The sequence below is a fragment of the Haliotis cracherodii genome, unplaced genomic scaffold (genome assembly GCF_022045235.1).
Source record: "Haliotis cracherodii isolate W230 unplaced genomic scaffold, xgHalCrac1.p SCAF_1, whole genome shotgun sequence".
In the NCBI taxonomy this organism is placed as follows: domain Eukaryota; kingdom Metazoa; phylum Mollusca; class Gastropoda; order Lepetellida; family Haliotidae; genus Haliotis; species Haliotis cracherodii.
This window is the reverse complement of record NW_027266264.1, coordinates 16,306,701-16,329,427: the sequence shown is the minus strand read 5'-3', so window position 1 is coordinate 16,329,427 and position 22,727 is coordinate 16,306,701. Positions and strand designations below refer to the sequence as shown.

The window sequence follows — 22,727 nt, the reverse complement described above, 5'->3', positions numbered from 1 at the left end:
GGCCGCCCTCTTTCACGTCAAGCATCCATCTCTCTCATTCATGTTTTTTGCCACCGCGAGTATTCCAGGTTAGTGTCGATAGGACCCAAGAAACCTATGCTTGTCGTACGAACCTACTGCTTGGATCGGCTTCGATCATTGCGCGCCATTATATCCCGAAGGCGTTGGACTTAACTTATAACATCAATCACTGTTATTTTAGTATCAGATAAGTTAAAGGTTTATGGCTGGAATGTGGCGTAAAGAAAAGGGACCGCCTCCGTGGTCTTGTGGTAGAGAGTCCGCCCGGAGAGCGGAAGTACCGGGGTTCGATCCCCGGCCGCGTCATACCAAAAGACGTTAAAAGATGGTACTTGTTGTTACCCTGTCTGGCGCTCGGCATTAAGGGGCTAAAACAAGGACCGGTCGGCTCGGAGTCAGTATACTGTGTATGAGTGGGGTATTCGTGTTAAACTGCGGCATGGTATCTCAGTGAGCTAGCACTATTAATCGGTTTCAGTCCGGACTAGTACAAGCAGCCACACAAACACACACACGTACATGCACGTCGCTATATAAGTGCAATAATCTTGGACGCGACGTTAAACCCCATTTCATCTCACCTCACCTCACCTCACCGTAAAGAAAAGGCGAACCGAATACAATGTTGACAAGTAGGGAATTGACAGTGCCAAACTGAAGACGTTAAGTGGCGGCCTAAGTGTTCCAAGACTGGATTGAATGTTTAGCACTATGTTCCTCAGGGTCTGGTCATAGTGTTGTCTGGTTCTTGGTTTGTTGTTTAACATCGCACTCAGCAATATCCCAGCTATATGACGGCGGTCTGTAAATACTCGAGTCTCGAAACAGACTATCCAGTGATTGACATCATGAGCATCGATCCGCGCAATTGGGAAACGGTGACATGCATCAATCAAGTCAGCGCGGATGACCACCCGATCCCGTTAGTCGCCTCTTACGACAAGCATAGTCGCCTTTTACGGCCATAATTGGCTGTTGAAGACCTATTCTATCCCGGAATCTTCACGGGTCCTTGTCATGGTGTGCCTGGTCGCTTCAGGACACTTCACGTATACGTCCTCCCGTCTACGTCCATCATGAAAATGTCTGTTATCGGCATTGCAACTTATTGTTTTAGGCCAATTAGTAAGACGTACCACGAGTCAGACGTGTCAATTATAAGACAGTGGAGTAGGTGAAAATATCCAAAACTATACTGTCTCCAGAACCGTATTGGTATCAATGAGTTTTATATACATTTTGTTGGCGATTCCCTTTAATGTTTTAATCTTAATTTAAGGAGTTCTTAACCAAGTGTGAGTTTAAAAAAAACATAAATACATCTACTCTACAGTCAAAAGCATCAAACATCATCAGGTTCACACGATATCAGCACACTTCGGATGCGGGCCAGAGAAGAGTTACACCCCATGGAGTCGATTTACAACGATCGAGTCGCCCAAGAAGATAACATTGGCATCCCTATCTTGACCTCGTTACACATGATGAGTGCTCCCTACATGATCGAAATTTCCTGCTCTTTGATGACGGGGATGCAACCAAGATTCTAACCTCCAGCAGTAGTGAACAGTGTCTTCGTGGACAGCACGTTCCCCCTATCCATGCTTACCCGCCCAGTCGTCACGCCAACATCTACCGGTTTATGAATGATTGAGTGAGTTGGGTTTAACGCCGCTTTTAACAGTATTCCAGTTATATCACGGCGTGTCAGCTTAATGTGGGAGGAAAACCCGAAGTGATGCAGGTCTCAGACGTTTACCACTTCGGTGAAACCCACTAGCACGGGTATGGTGCTGACAAACGTAGAAACATAATCGGGGCGAACTGGGATTCGAACCCACAATGATAGGTTTCTGGCGTGCCCAAGGGACGCAACTCTGGACAGCGAATCGCGGCGCCTTAGACCACTGGGCCAACCGTGCCCCCTCTACCGGTTTATGGAATTCATAACATGAATTGAATGTGTTGACCTGGCGTAGCTTGTCGGAAGGACAGCCTTGCCCCACATGGCAGAGGGTGCAGAGAGGTTGAACATTGACTTGAGCGACTGAAGAACTAAGTTCTTCAAGGACAGAAAACCAAAATTCTGTACCTTGATACTGGTGGGAAGTTTGTTCAAGTTGGACCAAATATTCTATTGAGAATATGAGAACAGACATGAAATCAAGAGACTTATTATCTGATGAGATACTATACCAATGTATTTATCATGACTCATTTTTCGCAAAAAGACATGAAAGGATAACAATAAAATATAAAAATTAATATGTTTTCAGTTACTGTCGGACCATACCATGTTGATAAATGGGTAACAATCTGTGCGATCAACCCACTTTGTTATTCCCTTTTACTTTATTTCGAAATTGACCATGAATCATGTACTACAGCCGACACTACATTATCATACTTCTCCGGAAAACTAGCTAATAAAATCGGACGTCCCTGTACACCCTAAAATAACAAATTTACGGAAATAATCCCTTAGTTATAACTCAAGGTCAACTGTTAAACATGCACAATCCGGTATTGACCTCGATGACACATACTTGTATACAAGGATATTAACGCTTCACATTCCCCGAGAATGGCATAATGTCATTAAAACCAATGTATCAAAGATATTGAGATATTCATACGCGTTAATCAAGCAGCTCTCGAATCCATGTTCCTATTATATAATAAAAATCATTTGAATGTCATTCATTTAATATTTTGGCGTTTCCTGAAATGTCCTGTATATTTCAGTACCCCGTTAATCCAGACGTTTGCTTTCCCTGCGAAATCGTCCGGATTAGCAAGTTTCCGGATTATTGACGATAATTATGAGGTGTCACTATGTACATTTGAAAGCTTTCCCATCATTCCCAACTGGTCTGGTTTCTGGTTTAATGGATTAACGAGGTTTGACTATATACAGTAAACAACGTTTATAACGAACACGCCTATAACGAACTGACGGATATAACGAACTTATTCTTTAGTCCGGGCCATTTGATACATATATGCTGTATATATGCTTTTAACGAACTACGGTTATTACGAACTAAAATGTGTGGTCCCTTTGAGTTCGTTATAACCGTAGTTTACTGTATTGTACAATGCCGCGTCACATATTTTGCAATTGTAGGGTAAAGGAAAGGGTAGTGTAGGTAGAAAGGAATCTAAGAAATAAATGTCGCAACATTGATTTAGTTTCGAACGGTAATCATCTTCATATTCGTTAGAGCACAAAATCGATTTGCTCGACCTATTTCAGGTTTACAATTTCACATTTAACATTCATTCACGGAATATAAAACGAAGCCTCATATTTGGCGAAGTTTGCCGGCCGTATTCCCCCTCCACTCGTATCGACATCAACACTGAATTCAATGTACATCGCAACTGATATCCATACGTGATAGTGTTAAGGATAAGGAACTTAATCAGATGAGGAACTCGATACTTAAACAGGCTTCCGAATTTCAGGGAAATGGATAAAGCATGTCCTTGTCCACATTGGCAAAAAGTCAATAATCCTAGTTTCGGTTGCAAATGAAATATTATAAATACAGTATTCTACGGTTATAACGAACACGCTTATAACGAACTAACGGATATAACGAACTAACTTTATAGTCCCGACTAGTTGCTGTATTATACTGTACATATGCTTATAACGAAATACGGTTATAACGAACTAAAATTAGTAGTCCCTTTGAGTTCGTTATAACCTTTGTTTACTGTACACTTATCGAAAACAAGCCTGCAGCTAAACAAGCTTGAGAAACATCAAGACTTGAAAAGCGAACCGCAGACCTTCATCATACAAGCAGGGGTGGAAGGATATTTTTGGGCCGTTGATGTGACAGTGATGAATACACGCAGAACAGGAACTCCACGCGCACCGCGTCACACTCAACCGCAGTCCTCTCGGCAATGCACGTGGAAAGTCGACTGTCCCGAAACATGATGATCACGCCGATATTACTTACGTTTTCTCTTTTGCAGTAGTGAGTGAGTGAGTGAGTAGGGTTTTACGCCGCTTTTAGCACTATTCCCGCAATATCACGGCGGGGGACACCAGAAATGGGCTTCACACAATGTACCCATGTCGGGAATCGAACCCGGGTCTTCGGCGTGACGATCGAATCTTTTGCAGTAAAGGTCAAGGATGAATATGTTCTCAGATAACATATCAACTCCGACAGGATTGGTCCTCTCCGATAAAGTACCATCTTAGTCGGACCATACTCATTTAATCCTACCAACTTATTAAATATTGGAAAATCATAATAAGGCTTTACTTCCCGAATCTGTATCCATTAAGACAGTGGTTTGATGCTTATATTCAAAATTATGTAATTTCAATATATTCTGAACAGATCTTTAGTGGGAATATATCAAATAAGTCGGGTACGACCTATTTCACGATAATGCCGGTCATTTTTTACATCTCAGTCCAGTGTGTGCAATGCTGCATAAATGCTATTGTCAACCCTTATCCTTGAAGTCCTGCTGTCAGCACACAACGTCCTCATGGGCGGCACATTCGGCCTGTCTGACAGCGTCCGTGATCGTGCATGGGTGTCACGAAGTAGGCCCGTAGGCATACCAATTACGTCGCCTTCAGCTTCAGTGAGTGAGTGAGTGAGTTTGGTTTTACGCCGCTTTTAGCAATATTCAAGCAATATCACGGCGGGGACACCAGAAATGGGCTTCACACATTGTACCCTGTCGGGAATCGAACCCGGGTCTTCGGCGTGACGAGCGAACGCTTTAACCACTGGGCTACCCGAACGCAACCTTCAGCTTCAGTTTTAACCAACTTAACCGCGATAACGTAAACGAAAATACTGCTAACGGGTTGTTACACACTTAAGCACACACCCCACTCTCTCTTCTTTTTATGACATTGTGACTTTAAGCACACCTACTACTTGGTAGAATTAAGATTATCGTTATGCAGTGACGAAACTATGTACGTGCTGGTACCAGTTCATACCATATTTGGTTTCATGTATTTTGTTATAATTGTTGAATACACTGGCAAGAGAATGTGTGAAGTAAGTGAGTTGGCTTTAACGCCCCTTTTAACTGTATTCCAGTTATATCGAGGCGTTTCAGCTTAATGTGGGAGGAAAGCCCGAAGTGATGCAGGTCTCAGACGTTTACCACTTCGGTGAAACACATGACCACGGGTATGGTGCTGACAAACCTAGAAAGATAATCGGGACGAACCGGGATTCGAACCCACAATCATAGGTTTCTGCACAGCGAATCGCGGCGCCCCAACGACTGGGCCAACCGTGCCCCCGAATATGTAAAGAAGCAGGCGGACCACATTGATCACGAACCACACATCTTTTGATTGAATGGAATATGAATACTTCGATACCTTTTCACATGGAATTGGGCGGTGGGGTAGCCTAGCGGTTAACGCGTTCGCTTGTCACGCCGAGGGCCGAGGTTCGATTCCCGACATGGGTACAATGTGTGAAGCTCATTTCAGGTATCCCCCACCCTGATATTGCTGGAATACGGCTCCCAGCGGTGTAAAACCACACTAGTTCACTTATATGGTATTAACATAAAGATTACTAATAATTAGCACGTAATGTTATTATTGTTGGTATCTACCCTACATGGCTACACAGAGAATATCAGACAGTAGGGAAGATAGTTTAATCAGCGTCACTGCCGATCTGACCCGTGAAGATCCGGGGTAGGATAGGTCTTCACCAACCCATGCTTGCCGTAAAAGGCGACTATGCTTGTCGTAAGAGGCGACTTACGGGATCGGGTGGTCAGGTTCGCTGACTTGGTTGGTGCATGTCATTGTATCCCAATTGCGTTGATCGATGCTCATGATGCTAATCACTCGATTGTCTGGTCCAGCTGTAATACTGCCGAGTGCGGGGTTACACAACAAAGAAACAAACGAACATAGGAAATACGGTCACGTTGAGTCAGTTGCTCACACATTAAAAGTAATATGTTCAATAGTTTTAGTGTGGGGGGTTAAGGTTCCTCTTTGTCCATTCTTCCCTCCTGAATTCTCAAAAGATCGAATTCATTTTACATTTGGGATTTGTCTCCTGATCCGTAAACCAAATATTGACGCGAAAAGCTTAACATCTGTGTACATCCTCAGCACTGACTCATTTCGATGAAATAAGGACGACGCGCCTGAAACTAAAACAACAATTACAATTCATGTTATCATTTCCTTGTCCGATCAAAACTGCTATCGTGGTGTTGGCTTGTTTAAGGTAGGCACATCAGATCATTATTTCTCACGATAACACGTTGATATATTATATATACACCGTCATACAAACCGGCTTGGTAACACGGCCTATTATGATAAATTATTAATTACATAGCGTGTATTTGAAATTTTCCATTGTTTTCGTTGATATGTTGTGTATTTGTGTAAGTATAGTTCTACTCATTGATACTAGAAACTGTGAACAGTGAGTGTCAACATGAACTTCATTTTTGCAGAGATGTTTCTTGGTTGTAAATCCAGGAAAGGTTATGGTTAACGAGTGACCCACTGAGACAGTGTAACAACTTGTGACGATTAGACAACACAACATGTGTATTAATATCGCACATGCGGAAGCTACGCTGGAAAGGGACGTTTTAGCCCATTGGACTAACGCCTTTATCAAACGAATACTCGAACCACAAATTTTATGAATTAACAGATATAAAAACTTCTACCAGTCGATAGGTGTAAGCTAACAACAGTGTGAGAACAGATACCCGGTACCTCATGCCTATCAAACAAGACTAAAAAGTCGATGACATGGCTGATTGCCCGTGGTGGTTCCCCGGTGTCTCATACTAGTTGCCATTGTACAGGTCGTCGTCATATGGCTGGAACATTGCTGATTGTGACGTGGATCAACATTAAGTGACTCCTCTCACTTCACTAAATATGTACGCATTATTATCAAAATTGAGAAGGTGAAGAACTTAAACACACGAGTAAAGGCTCATGAATCAATTTGTAAGACTGCTATAAGTCTTGTTTGATAGGCATTACTCAGAAGTTGACGGATGACAAAGTTCTTGAATCGTGTAAAGGCGACGTTTCCGTATAGATCCTCATACCGTTGTCAAGCAAAACAGACTTGCTTGACAGCGGTATGAGGATCTAAACGGAAGCGTCGCCTTTACACTATTAAAGAAGTTGTTATCCATAATTTGTATCTACTTTGCTATTTAGTCACCTCTGCGTCTATTTGCAGCCAAAGCTGACGTCCCCTGTACCTTCTCTGTGTTTCAAAATGGCTATGTCACCGCTGATATTCGCTTTACTGTTGGGAGGATCCATGTTTGTGCCGAGTTCAACGGAACCAGGTAAGTATGGCATAAACATGCTCAGTAGCTCAATATCAAATATCAACACCAACCGTATATACCTGATCGGTGACGGATACCCAGCAGGCGTCCGTTTACCTGCGTCAACTTTAGATAACTCGCTGACATACCTGACAGAACGGTGGTACTTGCAGTTGTCTGTTTACCCAATATATCTCCAGATGGTATCTTTATGATATAACCGAGACATTTTAAAAAATGTTATTTTTTATGATTTCTCAATAACAATGTCACATTAAATATATAATTAGTGTACATGTACGTTTTTTTACAAATAATAGAACAGCTTATAATTGGCGATAGACATTGAAATAGACTATATGGCACTGGGCTGGCTTTATATTAGCCGATATACCCGATACTTGGCAATATTCTGCGGATATCTTTTAGCAAGCGATATTTCTATTTCCGGTTGACTCCCGATAACTGCCTGCTATATCCGGTACTTGGCAGACATCAAGCTGGGGTGTCCGTTAGCCCCGCTTAACTCTTGATAACTGCCTCCTATATTGGCAGATATTTAGTAGGGGCATTCGTTCGCCCCGTTTAACTCTTGATAACTGCCTGCTATATCCGGTACTTGGCAGATATCCAGCTGGGGTGTCCGTTAGCCCCGCTTAACTCTTGATAACTGCCTCCTATATTGGCAGATATCAAGTAGGGGCATCCGTTAGCCCCGTTTAACTCTTGATAACTGCCTGCTATATCCGGTACTTTACAGATATCCAGTAGGGGTAACCGTTAGCTTCGTTTATCTCTTGATAACTGCCTGTTATATTCGGTACTTGGCAGATATCCAGTAGGGATAACCGTTAGCTTCGTTTAACTCTTGATAACCGCCTGTTATATCCTGTACTTGGCAGATATCCAGTAGGGACATCCGTTAGCCCCGTTTAACTCTTGATAACTGCCTGCTATATTCGGTACTTGGCAGATATCCAGAAGGGACATCCGTTAGCCCCGCTTTATTCTTGATAACTGCATGCTGTATCCGGTCCTTGGCAGATATCCAACTGGGGTGTCCGTTAGCCCCACTTAACTCTTGATAACTGCCTCCTATATTGGCAGATATTTAGTAGGGGCATTCGTTCGCCCCGTTTAACTCTTGATAACTGCCTGCTATATCCGGTACTTGGCAGATATCCAGCTGGGGTGACCGTTAGCCCCGTTTAACTATTGATAACTGCCTGCTGTATCCGGTACTTGGCAGGTATCCAGTAGGGGTAACCGTTAGCTTCGTTTAACTCTTGATAACTGCCTCCTATATTGGCAGATATTTAGTAGGGGCATTCGTTCGCCCCGTTTAACTCTTGATAACTGCCTGCTGTATCCGGTCCTTGGCAGATATCCAGTAGGGGCATTCGTTAGCCCCGTTTAACTCTTGATAACCGCCTGTTATATCCGGTACTTTGCAGATATCCAGTAGGGGTGACCGTTAGCTTCGTTTATCTCCAGATAACTGCCTGCTATATCCGGTACTTGGCAGATATCAAGAAGGGACATCCGTTAGCTCCGTTGAACTATTAATAACTGCCTGGTATATTCGGTAGTTGGCAGATATCCAGTAGGGGTAACCGTTAGCTTCGTTTAACTCTTGATAACCGCCTGCTATATCCTGTACTTGGCAGATATCCAGAAGGGACAGCCGTTAGCTCCTTGTAACTCTTGATAACTGCCTGTTATATTTGGTATTTGGTAGATATCCCGTAGAAGCATCCGTTAGCCCCGCTTAACTCTTAATAACTGCCTGCTTTATCCGGTACTTGGCAGATACCCAGGGGAGGGGTCGGGCGAGGTTTTTCGTTTTAGATCAACGTTTTATTCTTAATTATCAGGAACTGTATTCTTTAGATACTCATGGCGGTTTTTTTCTACCGCGTGCTCATCCCACCAATGAACGTCCAGTGATATCATGTCCTACTTTGAAGGTGTCCTTTCGCTTTAGGCGAGCTCTTCATACGGGAGGTCTTTTCGGTTTCCATCATCCATGCGACAGCGTGACCAAGCCTGTAAAGTCAGTGATGTTGGGGCACAAAGAAGAGACTTAGGATTGTGGTGTGGGAAAGAACCTCAGTGTTTATGTGACCCCGAAAAACATACAGGGCACCAGTAAAGAAGTCCATCCTCTGCATGCTGATATCGTTAGAGGCTTATTGTAGGGCATCCTCTTTAATTGGAATATGATCCTGCAGCATACCCAGGAAGGGTCTGTGTCACAACTGACACTGGGGTACAAAGATGTGACAAGCATGTTACTAAGGTTGTGGCGCCTTGAGAAGATGAGGTCCTGCTGGCACCAGTGCTTCAACCGGGGTGTCTTCAGGAAGAAGGAATTGGTAGTTGTGTGTGCACAGCTCGAGAAGCGGTCCATTTTCATACATCGCCCTGACTGCAGGGCGGGGATTCATGGTCAGTACCCACTCTTTCCTATGCTGCCGAGCAGTACCCAATGTTCGTGGCTTGTGATCTCCTTGATAAGGACCTGGAGCTGGCTGTAGAACTGGAGCTCGTCCTTCGCCTCCTGTGTGGTGCAGAGGGTTGGAACATACAAACTGATGAGGCCCGTGGGAAGGTCAGAAGTCTCTCCATTCCATTCTTGAAGGGATTGTCTGTTCCGACTTGGTTTGATCAGCTCCTGCAGCATGGAGATGTCCACATGCAGTCTTCGTTGGGAGTCGTCTGATAGCTGTACCATTGAGGAGTCTCAACAGACAATCCGGTCGTCATGGTGCGAACATTCCAGGATCTCATTCTGAGAGCTGTCTTATTGAGGAGTCTTACATACATCACTCATCTCCCAGAGGTAGACAGACAATCCGGTCGTCATGGTGCGAACATTCCAGGATCTCGTTCTGAGAGCTGTCTTATTGAGGAGTCTTGCATACATCACTCATCTCCCGGAGGTCAACAGACAATCCGGTCGTCATGGTGCGAACATTCCAGGATCTCGTTCTGAGAGCTGTCTTATTGAGGAGTCTTGCATACATCACTCATCTCCCGGAGGTAGACACACAATCTGGTCGGCATGGTGCGAACATTCCAGGATCTCGTTCTGAGAGCTGTCTTATTGAGGAGTCTTGCATACATCACTCATCTCCCGGAGGTAGACAGACAATCCGGTCGGCATGGTGCGAACATTCCAGGATCTCGTTCTGAGAGCTGTCTTATTGAGGAGTCTTGCATACATCACTCATCTCCCGGAGGTCAACACACAATCCGGTCGTCATGGTGCGAACATTCCAGGATCTCGTTCTGAGAGCTGTCTTATTGAGGAGTCTTGCATACATCACTTATTTCCCGGAGGTCAACAGACAAGCCGGCCGTCATGGTGCGAACATTCCAGGATCTCGTTCTGAGAGCTGTCTTATTGAGGAGTCTTGCATACATCACTTATCTCCCGGAGGTCAACAGACAAGCCGGCCGTCATGGTGCGAACATTCCAGGATGTCATCATAAGGGCTGGCTTCCTACTGTGTGGTCTTATCTGATGCAAGGTTAACAGCTGTTGCACATGCAAGAGATATTCCTTCTCCAGGTCTTGCTGACAGATACAAGGGAAAGGACTCATCCAATACTGTGGAATTAAACACTTAACATGCTATGCCGAAAATGTTGTGTTTACTGATAACTCTCCCTGAATTTTCTCTGAAAAATGAAAGACATACTTTAATACAGGTCATCTCAAAAGTACATTAACATCCGATGTCAAGCTTATGCCAAAGGTCACTCGTATAAGATGGAAGAACAAACAATATGATGCGATTTTGCCTCGCCCATTCAATTAAACTAACCGTAAAGATCCGGGATAGAAAAGGTATTCAGCAACCCATGCTTGCCGTAAAAGGCGACTAACCGGATCGGGGGGTCAAGCTCGCTGACCTGGTTTATGCATGTCATCGTATCCCAATGACGTAGATCGATTATATACAGACCGCCGTCATATAGCTGGAATATTGCTTAGAGCGACGTTAAACAACATGCAAGCAGCACACATACACAGTACCAAAGGCTCCAGGTGTTGCTTCGGACAATAATTCTTCCTTCATCCAGGGGGCACGGGTGGCCCAGTCGTCTAAGGCGCCGCAATTCGCTGTGCAGAGTTCCGTCCCTTGGACACGCCAGAAAGCTGTGATTGTGGGTTCGAATCCCGGTTCGTCCCGATTATGTTTCTAGGTTTGTCAGCAGCATTCCCGTGCTCGTGGGTTTCACCAAAGTGGCAAACGTCTGAGATCTGCATCACTTCGGGCTTTCCTACCACATTAAGCTGACACGTCGTAATTAAACTGGAATACTGTTAAAACGGCGTTACACCCAGCTTACTCACTCACTCTTCACTCATCCGTTGACCAGGAAATACAAAATATGGAGAAACCTTCCCACTGACAGCTCCTATCGTACACTTCTCCGACGTAACAGAAATTAATACCGCCAACAATCTTGAGGGGTGTAACGTCAGACATGTCTAAAAGAACAAAAAGGAATTTCTTAGGACCATTGGAACAAATAGTAAAATACCATGATAGGAGATTATCTGATTTTTTTCCATATTGATGGACATGACGAGGAAATGCTTTAACCTAACACCTCCAAACGTGATCATTATCGACATTTAAATGAATAGAATAATGAAATGATCTATTGCACATCAAATATGTTATTAGTGATGTTATTGATAATTAAATGGCATGTATTTCACGTGATGACATTGAGGTTTTCCTGTGTATGTAGAGATCGATGCACGTCTAAGAGTGTCCCGATCTTCATTCACCGTCAACAGGAAGTTTGTTTACGTCAGAGAAAACAGCACTGTGACCTTGCAGTGCAACCCTGACGCGGATATTACAACGGAAGGGTGAGGATGACAATCCTTTTGTAATTGTTACAATATTTTCTCTTCGTAAGTATTTTCCGTGTATGTTTTCGATCACGCTTAAAACTAGTTTGGACAATAACCGTTTGAGCGTGTGGCCTAGTTTGACAACAATAATCATAATTTACTAGGACTTCTGTCCTGTAAAAATATGAGTATACTGTCAAATAAAAAGTCATGTTCCATATAACCCACACGAGGCTCTGTATGTATTGGTAGTCTACAAAAGGAGACATGCAAACTCAATGTCGTCGTAACCATTGGCTACACTATAGAATGTTATCAAAAAGTAATGTGAGCTTGTGCTCTAGCAAATTGTCTACACTGTAAGTTAGTGTGACTTAGTAATTGCTTTGGATTTCTTGTTTGGATACAAATATTTAATTATTCAAACGAATTATTCGCAAGTCCAATCCCTGGCTTTACTCATAACTATTTGCCATGGTTGTTTAACAGATTTGTTTGGCACCATAACGGACCTTCGAATCCCATATACAAAGACGAGACATATGATCCTGAAAGAGATGCAGGTTTGATCTACATCAACAACATGTCTGACGTGGAACAGGGTCCTTACAACTGTCTGGTGAACACGTCCAATGGAAGACTCCTGTCAGAGACAGTTATACTCAAACTTGCAAGTAGGTTTTCTTTTAACAAGCACGTTGCTGTCTGGTATACAATTCCTCTACACCACTGAAGTAAATGGCAAAACAAAATCATCAAATGTTGAAAAATTAGAGACGTTTGAAATTGCAACAGTTTCAATTCACTTTTCTATGTTAATTTGCGTAACTGGCATATGGTGCATAAATTGTCGGCGTCCACTAAGGTTCATTCGCAGGACGACGACCCCCTGTGTCGTATGAAAACAAACCAGCAAAAAGTGAGGTCGTCGTCCTGCGAATATTTTAATCCGCCAATCTAGTTAAATAATGGGTATCGAGTGCTATTTGAACACCTCGAGCAAGTAAAAAAGTGGAACTAGATTTGAAACGAACGAAAGAAAGACAATAAGGGTGGAATACTGATTTATTTACAAATAATTTGAATGTTCACCAATTCAGTGAACACATTTCAGTTTTTCGTGTACATATTTCAGTTTTTGACACTAACCAAGGAGTTAATCCCCTCCTAAAACAACAACACACATCAAAGGCGTACCGGCGGGTCTTCGTCCTGCGAATGGATTAATTCGAGGGGTCGTCGTCCTGCGAATACCCCACCACTAATGCCTACATCCACTAATGCCTACAGTCTACAATAAACAAAGTCCTGCACAATTGATTTTCTGCGACACCTGCTATCAGTGCTACCCAACCTCTAACTGGAAAAGTCCACTTTAGTGGAATAATGCCTATAGGCGACAAAAGACAGAAAAATGTATGAAGTCACTTTTTATTTCACCTTGAAATAACACTAACAGTAATGATTTATGATTTCTGCATCATTGCATTAGTTCTTATCGTATACACCAGCAGATATTTGCTGATTTCAAAGAAATCTAATATTGGAAGAGTTCATTCCAAGCATGGGTATGTTGTTTTCATTGTGTAGGCATTATTTCACACTGCTTTTTTTTGGTAGGCAAAAGTGGACGTAGGCATTAGTGGCTGGAACCCATAAGTTTATATACAATCCTATAGTATAGTATGTTTTCAGAAACCGAAAAAACGACTTTGGGCCATGGGACCTACTGGTTCAACGGTGTGGATCCTTTTCCCTGTGATGTAATGGCATATTCTGTACCACGTGGTGAAATCACGTGGCTTAAAAGCGAGACAAAAGTGGATCCTTCTGAAACTGAAAACGTGTACATAACCATGAACGGTTTGTACTTGTTAAATGTGCATTTTAAACTTATCGAATGATGAAAATGCATGATTCATCTGTTATATGAGTTCGATAACCTTGTCATCTCATAAATGGATTGGACCTGTGAAGATCCGGGGTAGAATAGGTCTTCACCAACCCATGCTTGCCGTAAGAGGCGACTCACGGCATTGGGTGGTCAGGCTCGCTGACTTGGTTGATGCATGCCAATTGCGTGGAGCGATGCTCGTGATGTTAATCATTGGATTGTCTGGTCCAGACTTGATTGTCTACAGACCGTCGTCATATACCTTGAATATTGCAGAGTGCGGCGTTAAACAACAAACAAACAAATGATAACAGAATGTGAAAAAAAAATAAATCACGTTGTTCTGATAAATATTGATCAGACATAATATTTGAATAAGGTTGTATCCATTTCGAAAAAAAATCCCAAATTATCTATTGAATAAAATATACTTTTCAAGAACAGAATTCTATACAGTGTCTATGCAGTGAAAGAGTTCCGAGTTTCGTATCACGTTTAATAACGTGCAGCACACACTCCAATAAGTATAGACGTAAATTATTACTACGCCATTGGTTCTAGGATATACCCTCAATATCTCAGTGACATCTTACCTGACAAGTAACGTTGATGTCCGACATAGCAAATGTCTACAGCGGGCATCACTTCGGGCTTTCTCCACCAGCTGCCACGACGTCACATAACTGATATACAGACTGATTATTCAAAGATGCGCTAGACAAACTCACTCAATCTGTGAATGGTTTCAGGTGCCTTGGTCTTCTTATACTTGACAAGTGATGACATCAATAAGCCGTACAAGTGTAAGGTGTACAACAACGTACTGCATGAACATATTACAGGGAACACAACATATATGAAAGATGGAACATGGAACAGTAAGTTCTTCAGGTGAAGTGACCACGGTCTGTCATTTTACCTTATATTAAAATACTAGCTTCTGATTGGTTGTAGACAATCATTTTCCATGTAGAGCGCTAAAATGCGGGTTACACATTTCGTATAGCCCGTTGAGAAGTCTAGTTAAGTTTCTGAAATGAACCGATCTTTATCGAATGCATTGGATAAAGGGAAGTAACAGGCTTCGTCTGCTATGAGTTTTGCTCCGTGAAACTGCGGACATATGTCCCGGGCCTGTATGGATGAATGTCCGTTGGATAGGTTCCTTGTCTAACGATTCATCAGGGTATACGGTGTGATGTACCCTATGTGTGAGCATGTGTACCCCAAGACTAACGCGAACGCGTCGCGGTACATAGGTTCAAAAACAGGGTAATTCGTCACCACTCGCCCCTTTCCGTAACCTGCAAGAAGACTCGTCCCCCTATCGATAAATGTTATATGCGAAAATACGACAAACCAATCAGAATGCGCGTATGATTTCAAGTTCTTCGTCAAAGAATCCCTCAGAAATAATTTCTGTTTTTACATATGTCTTGCATCTAAAAATATAACCAAGACACAGTTAAATGTGTTCCATCACACTGTATAATTTCGCATGTCCTGATGTGTTTTTAATTACATCTGAAATATAAATGATATATAGGGAAATATATGTGAACCATTGCGCAACGAGTTGACAATTGTTTTAGGTATACCCGTTTCCGCTAAGACGGAACCCGGTTGCAAAAATGGCTACGAGAGGGGTTCGAGTCGCTGTTCGGCTTGTCCCGGAATAACACGAGTTGGTCACGAATGAAACAGGGTACATCGCACCGTATACCCCTCTATAAGTGTTTACTTACCTTTTACGTATACGTAAATAACCCTTGTCCAATTTGATGATTACTACTACTAGGATATTAAGTCTTTGAAAGGCATTTAGAAGTGATACACATAAGGAAGAGTGGATGTCAACTTCTTTATTATGAAGAAAACAACGTTTCGGAGTATATGCTTAAATAGCAATTATATATATTTTTAGTTTTTTTTAAATACGTGAAGTAGGTGAACCAAACTAAGTGATATTTAATGACACTCACTATGAGAAATAGGGTAACGTTATCATCTATACTGCTTGAACACTAAAATACATTAAATTACATTTATTTAATTCATCGATGGAGGCAGTGAAAATATATCTCACCAACAACTATCCCCAAATATGTTGTAAACATGAACTGTTATTTAATATAGCCAGGTGTAATGATGATGTATCACATGGGCACTGTTAACGAAGAACTATCACCCTATGTTGATCTAGGTCGGAGTCAAACCAAACCAAAGCTGATCACCAGCACCGGAACCACATCTGTTGCGGAGGGCGATGACGTCATACTGGAATGTGTTTTCGGCGGGGAGTGAGTGACACATACTTCAACTTGATAATTCTTTTACTCGTTTATATGTCTTCAGAATATCTTGTAAGTGGATAATTGAGACAGGAGATATATGGATTTCAACTTCTGAACTCTTTCTACAAAACTATCTGAGGTTATTTTCATTGCTTCTTCGCCAGTATGGTGATCGTTCATTCCTGACAAAGTTTGTTTGTTTGTTTATTTGTTGTTTAACGCCGCAGTCAGCAATATTCCAGCTATATGAAAACAGGAAGTAGCATTGTGTATGAACACCGAAGTTGAAATCAGATATATTGTGTCTCTAAATTCACATAACCGTACTAGATGTTTGGCTTGGATTGTTTGTATGTTGTTAAAGGCTGCACTCAGCAATATTCAAACTGTTAACGGCAGTCTGTAAATAATCGAATCCGGACTAAGCAATCCAGGTATTGACATCATGAGAATCAATCCACGCTTTCGGGATACGAAGACATGCATTAGCGAGCCTGACCACCCGATCCCGTTAGTCGCCTCTTACGACAACCAGAGTCTCCTTTTAGGGAAAGCATGGGTTCCTGAAGACCTATTCTACCCCGGATGTTCACGGGAAAGGAAGCTTGATTTATAAACAGTGTGTTGTAAGGTACAGAACATGTTTTTGAAAAAAAACATATATGCATTTTTGTCTGAACCAAATCTTTTTTTCCAACTCCCCAGCCCTGCGCCCACGGTAACATGGACGAGGAGACACGCCCTGGAGGCCCGTCACAAATACAGTTATCCCGCGACTAAAGGGAGCCAACTGCGTATAGCGGACGTTTCTGTCAGTGATGGCGGAGAATATAGGTGCCAGGCTCAAAACCCACCGGGGGAGGCTGAAGGAACAGTGACTGTAAACATCGAAAGTATGAAGTACCTAATATATACAGTAACTGTTTAAACTGTATATAACTTTTCTGATCGCAATGAAAGCATGATGAATGAACAAACTCGAAAAGCCTTTAATTGTGATGGTACATGTTTGAAATGATAATAATATTGGATGTACATATAAGTCTACAATTACAATTTGTTTGTTTCCTGTTTAACGCCGCAATATTCCAGCTATATGACGGCGGTCTGTAAATAATCGAGACTGGACCAGACAATCCAGAGATTGACATCATGAGCATCGACCCAGGCAATTGGGATACGATGACATGCATCAACCAAGTCAGTGAGCTTGACCACCCGATCCCGTTAGTTGCCTCTTACGACAAGCACAGTCGTCTTTTACGGCAAGCATGGGTTGCTGATGACCTATTCTACCCCGGATCCTCACGGGCCCCCTTCATTTTTTTATTAGCTGTGATGCATAACATAACCGATCACTATATATACGGTTTACGATGCAAAAGATGTATACATTGTTCATGTATTTTAACAGAAAAACCAGCTTTGCTGATTCCAAATTCTGTTGAGTCACGTTTCCTCGTCGCCGGAGACAATGTAACCTACAACTGTATTCCCGACTCCGGACTGGAATCCAGATGGCTTCTCGATGGAACGTCACTCGATGATGGTATGTATTTATAGAAAGAGATGTTTATAATTGCTCAACTCGATTAATATAAGTGGTGTGACATTATTATTTGTTAACCATTTCCATAATAATAAGAAATAAGGTGTTCACGAAAAGGTGAGCGTATCCTGCCCAAAACTGTGGCACGCAACATGTTGGGGGGAGGAGGTGTATGTGTGTGTGTGTTGGGGTGGGTGGGGGTGGGGTGGGGTGTGGGTGTGTGTGTGTGGGGGGGGGGGGGGGGGTTACACGGGTTGCCGGGTCGTCTAAGGCGACTATGATTGTGGGTTCGAATCTCGGTTCGCCCCGATTATGGTTCTAGGTTTGTCAGCACCACACCCGTGCTCCTGGGTTACAATCGGTGTTAAACCCAACTCACTCACTCACTCACTCACGTAACATATGTAATGGCAAATCATGTGTTTACCTGGACAAACGCGGGATATATAGCACAAGTCAAAATAGAGAATTGCATCGGACATTATATTTGTCACTGATGTGTCACGAATGATGTGTAAAGAATATTTAGTCCTACCTAGTCTCATAACTTGTTTGGGCGGTGGGGTAGCCGAGAGGTAACAGCGTTCGTCTTTCACGCCCAAGCCCAGGGTTCTATTCTCCACATGGGTATTTATAACGTCTGAAGTACAGTTCTGGTGTCGCCCGCAGTCATATTGCTTGAACATTGCTAAAAGCAACATGTACCTCACTCACTCATATATAAATACAACAGCTTGAATTAATACAAACATAAGCTGAAGGGTGATAATAGCATACTTGTTATTTAAACTTCTAATATTGTGCTTATATATATTTTACATAAAAGGGACCAGTGTTCGAACGGTGTTCTCGTTAACATGTTGTCATAAATATGAATGACATGATTGTCTCTTACCATTGTTATCCAGGGACGGATCAACTTCTTTTGAGCAATAACAAAAAGTCATTGACCATCACATCAACTAGAAGTGACCGAGAGAGTATCTGTGTCCAGTGCAACGTCAGTAACGACATCGCCTACACCCTGTACAGCGCCTGTGTCAGATACGTGGGTAGGTTGCAGTTTTCCTAATGGCAGTGGGGAATATCATGGCACGAATAGCACAGATACTTGTGAGGCGCCGAACGTCTGTGTATGGAGTTGCGGCCGGAAGGTGTGTCAGAGGTCAAAGACCGTTGGCTCGAGTCCCAGATACGCCATGATAATATGTGTCTTAATGTAGGTTCGTCAGTTCGGGGGTTCGCTAAAGTGGCACACGTCTTCGGTCTTTCCTCCCAGCGAAACCTAGACCTCAACCAATCCACCTAAACCCCCAAACTCACCCAAATGGACGTTCAATGTCTTTTCCTATAGCCTTGCACATGCACGTCTTGAACGTGATGTGGGAGCACGGGTGGCCCAGTCGTCTAAGGGGGCGTGATTCGCTGTGCAGAGTTGCGTCCCCTGGGCACACCAGAAAGCTATGATTGTTGGTCCGAATCCCGGTTCGCCCCGATTATGTTTCTAGGTTTGTCAGCACCATACCCGTCTTCGTGGGTTTCACCGAAGTGGTAAACGTCTGAGACCTGCATCACTTGGGGTTTTCCTTCCACATTAAGCTGACACGCCGCGATATAACTGGAATACTGTTAAAAGCTGCGTTAAACCCTCACTCACTTACTTGAACGTGATGGTGAACCCATTTCACCTTGTCTCACTTCCATCACTTATGTTCCAGCCACTGAGGAAGACCTACCAACAACAACCATGATCATCAACACGCAAGGTAATCAACTGCAGTGTATATTAACCTTTCACGGCCTAGGCACACAGGCTTGATTTGTGTTTTCTGAAAAATGTGTTTCATTGAAGAGAAATAAAATGACGTTATCATGTTACCTCACATGTTACCGAACAATGCACATTATATATGAATGTGTTTGCATTCATATTTCTTGATCATAAGACAGTTCGGGAAAGACAACTCATGAAACTCATGAGTGCGTTTGGTCGTCCTCTTGTGCACATTCGGCTGGTAGTTCTATAGTCAAGAAAGTTAGAAACGTGTATGTACGTTTCTTGGTTAACTTCACGAAGGCGTGAAGAGCGTGATTCCGGAGTAACAGGGTCTTGATTAACGAGTGTCCGTTTTAGCGGGATTTACACTTACAAGGTTCCCTGGGTTCAGCATAAAAGTGGCGGTCGGGTAGCCTAGTGGTTAAAGCGTTCGCTCGTCACGCCGAAGACCCGGGTTCGATTCCCGACATGGGTACAATGTGTGAAGCCCATTTCTGGTGTCCCGCGCCGTGATATTGCTGGAATATTGCTAAAAGCGGCGTAAAACCATACTTACTCACTCACTTCAGCATAAAAAGGGTCATCGGTGGTTCAGGGTATAGGGGTTTCCGGGGTCGACACTAACGACGTTTCTGAGAAGTTCAAGTAATGCAGAAGTACGACTTTTACAGAGGAACAGAAATTCAGTTAAACGGTTAACCAAAAGACCAGGGACCGAGTTAGGTATAATATGGTACTGATAATAAGAAGTCATCGGTAATCTGGGCCTTATCTAAACCACATGGGTGATATCAGTTGTCTTGACTGCCAGGAGTTATCATACTTTTGTGAACTGGCCCCAAGGTTGTCTCTGTTTTCTCTCAAGATCCATCTACGCTGTCGACATTCAAGCTGTTGTGGGTTCTTGTTCCCGTCGTCATTGTCACTGCTGTCGTCATCATCATCGCCGTGGTCGTCGTTTGCATGAGGTAAACAGCTGAGACAAAAAAGCATAAAAAACACATATTAATATCATTCATTCTTAGGCAACGATATTCGGATGTTACCAGCATGACCTGCGATTTTTTTTTTAATACTCAGTCAAATTTTGTTTTTGTTTCAAATGAGCGAATTTATTTTTCAGAAAATCATATAACGCCCCCATATATATATTTCTTAAATAGTCCTATCTAGGCATCAAGTATTCTCTTCCATGACATTCACTAGTTGTTAGTGATTCATAAACACATCTTCATGTTATCGTCGGAATCGTACTTTAAGGGTTTTATCGATTTTATTCATGGACACTTGTTTTATCTTAGACCGCCTCCGTGGTCTAGTGGTAGAGAGTCCGCCCGGAGAGCGGAAGGTCCGGAGTTCAATCCCCTGCCGCGTCATACCAAAAGACGTTAAAAGATGGTACTTGTTGTTACCCTGTCTGGCGCTCGGCATTGAGGATTGGTTGGCTCGGAGTCAGTATACTGAGTGGGGTATTCATGTTAAACTGCGGCATGGTATCTCAGTGGGCTAGCACTATAAATCGGCATGAGTCCGGACTAGTACAAGCAGCCACACACACACACGTGCATGCACGTCGCTATATAAGTGCAATAATCTTGGACGCGACGTTAAACCCAATTTCACCTCACCTTGTTTTATCTTTCTTCCTTATCAGGCGCCGAAGAGCAAACGAGAAGAAGCGCCTGTCCACCGTAGGAAGCACAGTGGACCTGCCTAACAAGGCTAGCATCTACTGGGAAGCCCATCAGCTTATAGAACAGAAATCGGATAAAGGGCGCATCGCACAGGTCGCAAAGAAACAACAGCAAGATGACCTCTGGAACGAAATTATATAGACCAGGGTGCGATTTATGACTTTTCTACCTTGCATTCACAAGGGCGTACATGTTGGCTGTCAAGTTCATGACAAACAAATGCATTCAGCAGTTGCTCGCTTCCCTTGCTGATGTCTTGAAGGCGCCGTTTCCATTAGCAATGTCCATGCTCGTGGGACATGTACTAACCTGTACATCAGGGTCTGGTGAGGTTGTAACCACTTTGAAATGTGTTCATAATGATTTGGGTGTACCTCCTTCCGCTGCTCATAGCAGGACAAGGTGTGATGGAATTAAAAACACACACGTTTTCTCATTGAAGTGACCAGCCACATCTGGTCTTGCAATAGTTTCTACAATTTACGTTTGAAGTATAAATGCCAATACTAAAATGCCTTTTAAAGGACATTGTTACTTATTAGTTTATTATGAATTTCATAATATTGCGATGATGTATCAAATTGATGCCGGAAATGCTCACATTTATGATCTCAATTTCTCGCCTAAATATGTTGTTTGTTTGTTTGTTTGTTGTTTAACGCCGCACTCAGCAATATTCCAGCTATATGACGGCGGTCTGTAAATAATCGAGTCTGGACCAGACAATCAAGTGATTGATTAATGGCGACTGGAGGATGCTCTTCACTAAATGAAGTCAAATAAGAAAGTGAGAAAAGTTGTTAGCCACAATGATTTTATGCAGTAATTACTCTAAACGTCATACATTCAAATGATCCCGGGGGTAGAAATTATCTCTGGCACCCTACATTGGGAACCCGTGGAATTCATAATTAGAATTCATCCCTTTGCTGGTCGTATGAGGCGATTTAATAGCTGGATAAGGATGGACGACTTTTTAAGGCGTATGAAGGTCGCCCGATAGTTTTGGTTTGTTTGTTTGTTGTTTTACCCCGCACTCAGCAATATTCCAGCTATATGACGGCGGTCTGTAAATAATCGAGTCTGGACCAGACAATCCAGTGATTAATATCATGAGAATCGATGCACGCAATTGGGATCGATGACATGCATCAACCAAGTCAGCGAGCCTGACCACCCGATCTCGTTAGTCGCCGTTTACAACAAGCATAGTCCCCTTTTACGGCTAGCATGGGTTGCTGAAGTCCTATTCTACCCCGGAATCTTCACGGGTCTCGCCCGATAGTGTAG

At 42.9% G+C, this 22,727-nt stretch overlaps 1 protein-coding gene across 1 annotated transcript; it reads left to right on the top strand.

The window, feature by feature from the left end:
* Nucleotides 1-7,298: 7,298 nt before the first annotated feature.
* On the top strand, nucleotides 7,299-22,140 carry LOC139460925 (neurofascin-like). Its single transcript, XM_071242405.1, has 12 exons — nucleotides 7,299-7,371; nucleotides 12,121-12,244; nucleotides 12,719-12,903; nucleotides 13,925-14,092; nucleotides 14,873-15,001; nucleotides 16,327-16,423; nucleotides 17,123-17,310; nucleotides 17,832-17,966; nucleotides 18,875-19,018; nucleotides 19,685-19,732; nucleotides 20,609-20,711; nucleotides 21,398-22,140. Exons 1-12 carry the CDS (start codon nucleotides 7,299-7,301, stop codon nucleotides 21,576-21,578), a joined length of 1,575 nt encoding a protein of 524 aa, XP_071098506.1. The 3' UTR covers nucleotides 21,579-22,140.
* Nucleotides 22,141-22,727: the final 587 nt, after the last annotated feature.